We start from the raw sequence: 10,786 nt of genomic DNA on the forward strand, positions 1-10,786 counted from the left end.
CTGTGACAGTGTTACTAGGTTTGCAGATAAAAAGGCAGAGAGTTTGTTTTAGCAGAGCTTTAGTCGGTTATTTGCAAAGAAAGAGGATCAGGGGCAACGTCAACTGGGATTATGCAGGTCTATTACATTCGGCTTAAGGTTTCTGTCAAAATCTCTGCTCAGAGCAGTACCATCCGGGCCTGCCATGGGGCTGGAAACTGAAGGAGGGACAGTGATCTCAGAATGGGACGGTCTAGGCACAGATATGGGACGGTTTAAGCAAAGCTATCGGAAACAAACCTCTGTGCATGCATACAAATGCAGAAAAATAATGACATGTATGATTAATCATTAATGAAAGTCAAAGGGTGACTATGAGAATAGTGAGTGTCATAATAATGATGATAATAAAAAAGAGGAAGTATGAATAATAAAAAAATGTAAACTTCAAGCACCACAGTGAACTTTGCCCAAATGCTTGGTCAAAGTAACAAATGATTTTCTTATTCACAAGAACAAGACAAACAGGTTTAACACAACCACAAAACGGAAGGCAAGGCAAGCATTATGTCCTTTTTAACACCTTAAAAACGACTGCTTGCAATGATAAGGCTTTAAAAATGTAATTTTTCAAATTTTTAAGAGGGTTACACACTTTCTTAACAAAGAATTTCCATGACTTTTCCAGTCAAAACTAACTTAGGGAGCACTGTTTCTAATTAATGACTGAGGTAAAAATGACATGCTTTAATTTGATTCAGCATGTCAAATAATCACTGGACCTACACTGACAGGGTAAAAACTGTTAAACAAAACTGTTTCCATTGTTCACCTTTCCTGTACAAAAACGGTACATATTAATCAGTATTAAGAATGGGCTAGCCATGGCAAATCAAAGACAAAGTTATAGGCATGCAGTTCTGAAGTCTGTGGAATCATTGTGGTGATCTTAAAGCAAAAGTAAACCTTTTGAATCTGATGCAAGCAAGGTAAGATAATACTCTTAAGTGAGTAGGCTACCACTCTTACATTAGCAGATGATGATAAATGGGGGGGATACAGTATAGACTGTAAAAATAACTTTGCCAAGTCGGTAAATAGCATTTCGAAATGACTGTCATGATAGATAGGCAAAACAAAATCACACAAACAGGTAGGAAAATATCAACGCAACTTCGTTATCATCGTTCAATACCGTATACAGACTCGCAAATGTCAAGCGTTCACCTCATTTCACGCGAGTTTTTAGGAAAGTGCTTGTACAGCATTATTCACAAAATGTACGTACCTGTGCAAACGTGTAAAACTGCGATAAAAAGCACGAATCCAATAATTCTCCCCGACATCGTTCAAATATTCGCGATTTAGAGAGCTGTTTGTTTAATCCGCAAAATAAAAAAGAAACAAGAAAGACAAGAGATCAGATTTTTGTGCGTTTTTGATCCTTCATAATATCCAAATGGTGTAGGCTTTATTTCGCTTTTCCACAATACTTGAGAGTTCCTCGAATTTCGTGAAATTATATTTAAAGTCCCCGTTAATTTGATTGTAATCCAGTTTATTTGTGTTCACACACGCACCCCATGCGTCCAAAAGGAATAATAAAAAAAAAAAACTAAATTAATCGCAAAAAAAAAAAAAAGTTTAAAGAAACCGTGCAGGGTTTTGAAATTAACCCCTCCAAAAATAATATTCTGCAAGCGCAGAGTTGGTCACTTCGTATCCGCTGATCGCATCCTAAAAGATCCCATAGAAAAAGCCAGTGAAGGAAAACGAACTCCAACTTTTCCCCAAAGTTTTAAAGGTGATAAGGTCCACAGCCTAAAAGAGTGACCAGTGTCACATCGTTCAGAAACGGCGTGAATAAGTCATCTCGAACTCAGAAACTTCAGTTTCCATAGGAAGAGCAGAAGCTGATGCTGCTGGAGAATTCGCTGACTGAAGTCCATTGGATGTAATCACTTCCACTTTTCCATTGCTTTGTAAATTCAAAAGTAACTCCAATATCTGCCCTCTATTGTTTCCCCCTCTTCTTTCAGTTTTTATCTCAGTGTTTTTAATATTTGGATCTATGCACTGAGGTCCCCCGTCACTTCGGGCTGAGGGGATTCATTTGAAACAACGGTACTTCATTCAAACGGCGTGAACAGTAAATGGCATGGTACGTCCCAGGCTCCCCCTCCGAGCACTGAGCAATGGACTGTTCCTTATGAGAATTAACCTCAGTGTTGCCATGTGCGCTTATAAGCGACTTTTGGCTTGTTTTATTTTTTTCATGAAATCTTTTCATATAATAATGGAGAGGAATTTTACAAAACGGGTGCAATTTGCAACTCTCAAATCTGTAAAATAACAACAATTACAAATATTATAATAATAATTGATACTTAAATAATTGATAAAGAAATAGTTATTGTATTTGTTTGAGAGAAAAAAAAAATCAAAAATCATAGTGCAATTTAGCATGTAAAATAAATGATAGTTTAGATCATAGTTTAAAATCATCTTGTCAAACTGAAAGACACACATTTCGTAGAAATACCCATTGCTTTATATATACGTGGTTTTAATTATTTTTCTAGGATTTAGTTATTGATAAGGCCGGTCTTGTATTTTATGCAAGTTTAGCCACACTAATACTAGATGAATTAAATCAAGAAATTATACCTGTGCAGTTTAGTTTTCTAGCGAGATCTGGCAACACATATAACCTCTCCAGCGCGGCTTCGCCTGTGAGAGAAACGGTTCCCTCAAGGCAATATTCTGTTTGATCAAACTTTAATGAATTTACATTTTAAAAGACATCCCCCGTACTGGTGAAACAGAATAATTTGCTCTTAATTATTTTAAAAGGCGACGCTTTGTGTGGATTTACGGAGGGGTTTATTTGCATATCTTGAAAAGGTGTCCTCGCTGGATTTAAATTAGTTTGTGTGCGTGTTTGTCTGCCTTTATCTACAAAATTGCATTTGTTGGACTCGCATGCCTCTATTAAGGTTGTGGTTTGTTTGTTAATTGAATTTGATTTTTTTTTTTTTTTTCTGTTTAACTTTAGAACAAATCTTCTGAAGTAGTGTCTATTCTCCATCTTCATCTGACAGGCGCGCGCCATCCGTAACCCAACACCGCCCTCTGCTGGGTCATCCCTACACTCCCGCCACCTTCATTGAGATATTTTAGAAGACGAAATATACAGTTTTAGGAACACGAATAAGAGCGCTTTTGGTACTTTACGAGTCTATACCTCGAATCTAAAAGTTAGTGATAATAATTTTTAATGGCTATTTGCATAAGCGTTCCTAGGCTTTATTTAAGAAGGCTTTTCAGCCTCCATTTTCTATCCCTGCCCTTCTAAAAAATCAACACAAAGCTGTCTGACACGGATGCATCTCACATCCAAACGCACAAAATAAAATACAAACTTAAAAACCGCCTTAAGCACCTACTGAAAAACTATTGTAAAGTATTTTTGATTAAAATGCTCAACCTCTTGCAAGGAAAGAAATATTCCTCTGAACCACATTATTGAATGCTCAAAAAGGGCTAAGGCTAAAATCCCAGAACTACCCCTGAACTTGCCTTTTTAATATAGATGACAGTAGAAAGCAGACAGGACAGTGAATATTTATCTTAATTGTAAATATAGTACCAGTGAAAATTTTGGAAACATCTACTCATTCCCACAGTTTAGAATAAATGGCAAAACGATGAAATAACACAAATGCAATGGGAACGATGCAGTAAAAAAATTATTTATTTTAGATTCTACACTGCAACAACATTGTCTGTTCCAAGTCATCCATATTAAAGTCTTTACATTCAACATTTTTTAACATCACAAGCAAAAATATTAACATTTGAACATCTGAACCAAATTCAGTCAAGTGTGTCTAATCTTCCGACTGGTAGTCTGCCAAATATAAACCCCACATTAACCTAAAAAACTTGTGCAGACATTGATCTAAACTATACAAAACCACAGCCCATTCACGCCAAGCCTCTTCTGAGATTTGTGTCTGTATTCAATCTAACATCCCGTCACCAAAGTTCCTGACCTTCACCAGGCCAGAGCTGTGTCAAAAAACCTGAAAGATATACTAGAGGATATGGCAGTTTTATGGTGAGGAGACAGGAAAGTACATCCAACATCTGAGCCAAATATCCATCCCTCACCTGTCCTCTAATAGCACAGCCAAACTAGAATTATCCTGTTCCTCTACATCAAAACCTCCTGTGTAACGTTTCCAAAACCCTCAGAAACAAAAAAAACCATGAGCTCATTGATTCAGCATAGTGTTGATTCAGTGCTAAACCTCCATCAAAAGAGCTCAACATTTCTGAGCAGCATGAAACAGTGTACAAACACATAAAACTCCAGGCATACTTCAGTGCTAATCTAACCCTTGTGTCAGACATATCGTGAACTTACTCTGGAAGACCTGGTAGCATTTATGCGCCTTGCTGTAGAGATGGCGCGGTGGCACTGGGCCGTGATGGGCTCCTAGCGAGCCTCCTCGCGGACGCTTGCACCACTGGTTTGGTGGGTTCCTGAGGCTTGCTTGGCGAGGGACTCCTGGAGTTCCTCCATGTTGGACGCCCATCATGACGAAAATAGCCAAAACCGAAACAACCAGCGTCATGGGCGCCATGGTGGACACTTTCTGAATTTATTATTTAGATTATCTTCTAAGATTCTCACAAAATCATCTATGTCAACGCACCAACGTTCGTTCATCAGACGATCTTCTGGGATCCAAGAATTATCCATAAAACTCCATAACTCCAGTTACACTTATTAGTGAGATTTAGTTTTTAATCTCAAACTTCCCAAAAAAACAACCAAAACCTCCTCATTCCCCATCAAGGACGCTTTAATTCATGATAGAACTTTTTTAATGAGCCAGGAGCAAACAGAGACAATATGGTCAGCGAGGGCCACTCCCCTTTTTTGGATTTCAATATCTCACACATAATAACCTTTATCCTGTTCGCTCTGTTTGATATTCAAAGCAAGTTTTGGTGGATGTTCTCTCTTTTCTTGTGATGTCTCTATGTGGGTAAGAGAAAGAGGGGTCCCTTTCGGACTCCATGCTGGGGCGTCTCTTTCAACGTGGACGGACCCCCCTCATCCACCCTGGGCTGTATCGGTATGGGGGCGAGGGTTTGACACAAGCAGCGAGCGAGAGAGAAACACATACCCTTTCCCCCTGACTAAGACTATTTTACGCCTCCTTTTCAAGCAGCATCACCTAACAAAACAGCACAGGCTAAAACAAAAACATTCTCCAAGAACAATACTCCCCATAGAGAGAAGAAAAGCTCGCTTTCAAACATGAAAGAGAAAAATGTCACATTTTTATCTCGACGTGGGGGCAGTGCATCCTGGGACTTCATTCAGGAAAGCATGGGCGAGATTTGAGCGGTGTTTTGCAGATTTGTTTGTTTACAATGCAGTTTAATGTTAAATGAGATTTATTTAGATGAACAATAATAGAGGAAGCAGTATATTTTTAACCAATAACCATGTGGAAATTTGTAAATTAACTAATTTATTTAATTTATATCAACGCAAGTGTGTTTATGTGGTGAGAGGAAGGCCCTAGTAAATACTGTAGACTGTCGAACAGAAGCGCTGCCAGTTTACACATATTACATTCCAATATTATCCTCGATCACTCTTGCCAAAAACTTTCAGATGTTGTCCTTGAGAGTACAATCGAGAGTACAACAAAGTTAGAGACTTTAAAATTCAATACACTATGCTGATGCTTCCCTTTCACACCAGGTGCTGGAAATAGATAAGATGCTCAAAAGGACAGACCTGAATTTCTTTTATAATGACGCGATTATCTATACTTAAAAGATTTCATATTCAAAACCATTGTGAGAAGACTGTGGTTGACATCTTTAGAGGAAATGTTTGCTAACCCCATTGTAAAGCTCTGACAGTCAGACCTCAGTTTAGTCATTCTGATTTAGGGTAGGTTTACATGACAGCGATGAACTAAAAACTGAAACGTTTTTACTTTGCGTTTTTCACCTACCAACGACAATGTTGTCAAAACAATCCCAGTTCACATGTAACTGCGACAACGGCTAAAAATGCTGTAATCTGCTGCCGGGCCAGTAGATGGCGATGCCACTTTGTAAAGAAACACTACGCTACAATAGTAAACAAAACACAAAATTCGTGTTTTTTTTTTATTTTACACAAAGATGAAAATAGTATCGTTTAGAAACCCATTTTCAAAAGTTTGCATTTTCAGGCACTCAAAACACCATTGTCGTGTAAAAGCCCAAAAAGTTTTTTGTTTTTAGTTTAAAGAGTAAACGGCCCCTTATTCCAAGACAAGGAAAATTTGTCAATATGTATACTAATATACATTTATATAAGTGCTTTCAAATTGATTAATCGTGATTAATTCCATCTAACATAAGTTTATTAGTGTGTATGTATATATGGATACATACATAAGCAAATAAATGAAGTAAACAATAGGAAAAAACTAATTTTTCCATGTTTTTTTTTTTTTTTGCTACAACATTACGTTTTATTATGTACGGAAAGCACATACTCTCTTTTCTCCCGCTTTCTCTCCAACTCAAACGCACACATAAAGTACGGACACTCGCACAGAAACGTGTTGTCAGCACTGCTCTGACGATTCTATCAGACAAATAGTTCAGAAACTTAAAAGCTTCATGATATTTCTCACTAGCGAGGTAATGTCGCTGTTCTTGAAGCAAATAAACGTACAGATTCGCCATTAGAAACGCAACTGCTGAACTCTATTGATAGACGCACAGACGGGTAATTTATACACGCTTGATCTCTCTCTTTCTCTCTCTGTCCCTCCAATAACTGCATTAATAACTGCCATAGTCTGCTATCAATGGCTCAAGTCTCCGTTACTAGCTCTAAAATTACGTTTTGGAATTAGCAACGGAGACTTTGGATGAGATGCAAAAGAAATTAGTCCTACACACAAGAGCATTTTAAAGACAAAAACCTGACAAATGTCTTGGAATACATCATCTGAACAATGGTTTGATGTGTGCTAACTGTATTACAAGCAGAATAATTGACTCCGGGCCGTAGGGTTGGGCCGATAGACGGTGTCATCGTCCATGGCGATGGCTGACAGACATCACGATGTTGAGCCGCGCTAAATATTTTATTTATTTATGCATTTATAAAATAAAATAAAAAAGGACAAAGAAAAAAGATCATCTCAGAGATCATCAAAAAAAAAAAAAAGTAGCCAGGAACATACAAATCATCTGCAGTGTCACTTTGTTAACCCAGCTATGATGAAAGATAGCTAATCATTTCTGGATTGAAGTACAGGAATGCAGATCACACAGCTTCCTGTCTTTAACAATGCATAAGAGACTCCATACGGGCACTGACAAATCTGTTCGAATCTCAGATGAGGAGCGAATCCTGTGAGGAAATCTACGAGTTACTGAGCCTCTGACCTTAGACCTCTGACACGAGGCCACGCCGGCTGGGAAACACTTTGGTGCACTAAGTGCTACCCCTGTCATTCCCAGAGATTCTTCCAAGCAGAAAACTTCAGTGACTTGTCAGCCTTGCTAAGAACCAAGCTAGGTTCGAGAGATTTCTCAGGACATCTTCAGCACAAGTGTTGTCACTGGGAAAGAATGTCTCGCGGAGGGCCATCTGGGCTGCAACCAGGATACGGTTCAACCACAGATTCACATTAACAACATCAACACAAAACATGCTTTTAATCAATGCTGAGAGATTTTAAAAGGATGAAAAAAGGAAACCCGTGGAAAGGTGAGGCACAACAGAGCTGCACAATTCTCAGACAAACAATATAAATGTAAAAATACATCCGACAGGAAAGCGCACAGAAAATGGAAGTCTAGAATTGCATGAAAACAGCATAAAGAGGACATTCTCTTCATTCATTGCAAACCTTGTGTTGTGCTTTCAGAACTAGGGGTAGATGGGCTGGGGGGGGGGGGGCGAGCTGAACAAATCTGTTTCTGTTTTGCCATTCAGAGAGGCCCTCCATGCAGAACCCTGCCACGACTGACATTACAAAAAAAAAAAGACAGACGGCGAAATGAGGGAAGTGCAAAAGAACGTGAGAGCTTTGCATTACACCGCAATTGGAAGACACAAAAGGTTGGCTAACGGGTAAACAGGCTGTTGCGTTTCCGCTCGCCTGCGTGGGATGAATCCCCTTTAGCACCCAGTATCTGTTCAGGAGACAGAGGCTAGCATCTCATTGTGCCGAGATCGATTTATTTATTATTTAGTGGTGAAGATCGCAAATAAAAGTGTGCAATATGTATTTGTGTTTCACCATTTTGTATTAGTAAAACAACCATATTAAACTGGACATGTGGATCCACACGCTGACATTGAGCCTCCCTTTCCGATATCTAATTTGCACAATGTCATGCATGAGTGCACCAGGAGTAACAGGCCGACAGGATCCAGATACATTAACAAAGAAACAATGGTCTTTTGGATAACTATGGGACTTTTCAGCTTGTCCCAATCTCTAACTAGCCTCATCAGAAAGAAGCACGTCCCTCTTCTCTCCGTGTATCCTTTATGCAGACTGGCAAGAACAAGACGCATTGTGTTTTCATGCTTAATTGGCTTAATTGGTTTACTGGTTGGAGAGGCTTAAATGAAAGGAGAAGCTGTCTAAAAGAAACTGAGCCAAGTAGAGCCTTTGTCTTTGGCTTCCATGTGCCCTCCCCACCTTCACAACGGGGGATTCGACCAATCGGTGCCTCGCAAGCTGTTGGACAAGACCCTCACCAGCAGTCCTGCTGAATTATTAACACAGCCCCACAGAGCAGAGCGAGAACAAACCTGGGGAAGTTTATACTACACTGCAGCAAGGACAACTGGCTATTCCTCAATCAGAGCTTATGTATCCTGAGTAATGATTAGAAGATGACCGTGTGGAAAGAGCAAGTGGCACTTTTGCTGATTGTTCCCACATTACCCTTGACACAAACACTGTCTTACAGCACCACCAAAGTGGAATTAACTGCCAATCTCCGGGACAAAAGGGAGAATGTTATTGCATATAAGAGGTGTGCATCTAAAGTTTGGTTGCCACTTGCTAAAAGTTGTGACACACGACTACATTAGTTTTCCTGCTTGCAAAAAACCCAAGAAACCAAGATGCTGCATTTAATTCAGCACCAGAAAATTGATTCTCAAATGGAGTCTAAAATATTAATTCTAACAGAGTGAAGCTAGTAGAAACAAATAGATTGAAAACCCTGCACTTCGTTTTGATTTGATTGATTTAGGAATGCACATGGAGCTTTTTCTGATTTAGAGAGAAATAGACATATTCTTGAGCATTTACTTTCCAAATCACACTGATGTACAAAAACATTGCGCCTGCATGTGTAATTTCATATAGATCTCTCAGGTGGATTTATTTGCACCACAAATGGGAGGATTTACAATATGTTTGACACTTTCTAACACCTGGAACTCACATGTGAGACGGATCTCTGCAGTAATGGCCCAAAAAAAAAAGGTTACTTTTCACCTCATTCTCCTTCCCACACGCTCCAATGTTCAACCCCCCAAACTTCTTACGTTCCATCTCTCACGTCCTCTGGTTTTAAAAACTTGTCCTTCCGACAGAAACACCGCAAGGGTTCTTTCTGTCTTCCTGCTGCTGTCAGCTGCCAAAACACGCAGGTTGCAGCGATGAGCACTATAAATATGATCTACGGCTTATGCAGTGCCACTGACCTCACAACACGCGCCAAAGGAGTGAGGGGGAGCAGGTGCCATGCAGATATATGACACTCAGCGAGAACTTTCACCCTCCGCATACTCTCATGCCCCAGCGAGCAGAGAGTCCGGCCCGTGATGGCGGAACACATTCACTCCTCCGTGACAAAACAGCATGTGGGAGAAATACAGCGTGAATGTGAAAATGTGCAATTGTTTGGATGCACTTTCATAACTTTGCCTGTGGCAACTGGCACTGCTGATTTTTATCCAGCCACCCCCTTGTTTGGAAAGTTTTGGAGAGTTTTAAAGTGCTGTTGTTGATTTTGTCATATTCAAATAAATTTATGGAGGTTGTCATTTCTGTGGAAATTGCATTTTTAATATAGCATCCCTACCGAATGTCCAGTCAGATGCGAATCAGAATTTGTCTAAATTACATTTCAGCATTTCTGAATATGCTGGTTTGGAACCAACACAGGTTTTTTTTTTTAAATCTGCCAATCAGGTAGAAACTCATTTGCCAGTCATGAGGGGACCATATGGACCTCCAGACTCAATACAAAAAAGGGGGGGTGATGAACTTTCTTTTTCATCCTGTCTTTTCCATTCAGGAAAGTGCAGGCCACTTATGACGAAAGCTTAAAAACGACTTTGGAATTTTGAAGGCTATTTAATTTTGTGCACCAAATGGCGCTTAGCTGGCACTTGGCAACAACAAAACCAGTTTGTATTCCTTCACCCATGCTAATCTCAGCGGTAATAATAAACAAATTTAAATTCTTTATCCTGTTCCAAACAGACGTGTTGCAGAATAATGAGAACCTCGGCACCACCAGCTTCTTATCTCCAACTAGTCCTCTCCTTTCATTCTCCACAGCACTCCAGTCACTCTTGACAGAATTAGCCTGGTTCAGCATTGAGAGTTTTGCCTGATGGCCCTATTTCCTAGGACGGAGGGCGAGTTAAGCTCCGGGATTTGGGATGAAAAGAGATTGGATGGGGTAAAACGAATATAAGAAGTGCCCACATCCTCTCGCTCTTGTGGAGAAACCCCTC

At 39.6% G+C, this 10,786-nt stretch overlaps 1 protein-coding gene across 2 annotated transcripts in view; it reads right to left on the bottom strand.

Moving 5' to 3' along the window:
• The window catches only part of robo1 (roundabout, axon guidance receptor, homolog 1), a 178,162-nt gene extending 176,004 nt beyond the window's left edge, over positions 1-2,158 (bottom strand). For both annotated transcript variants that reach the window (XM_081370602.1, XM_081370601.1), the window contains exon 1: positions 1,268-2,158. In XM_081370602.1, coding sequence (XP_081226728.1) covers positions 1,268-1,325 — 58 coding nt within the window. In that variant the 5' untranslated portion in view covers positions 1,326-2,158. The remainder of the gene's footprint in view (positions 1-1,267) is intronic.
• Positions 2,159-10,786: the final 8,628 nt, after the last annotated feature.

The sequence above is a fragment of the Scardinius erythrophthalmus genome (assembly GCF_964197995.2).
Source record: "Scardinius erythrophthalmus genome assembly, chromosome: 7".
NCBI lineage: Eukaryota > Metazoa > Chordata > Actinopteri > Cypriniformes > Leuciscidae > Scardinius > Scardinius erythrophthalmus.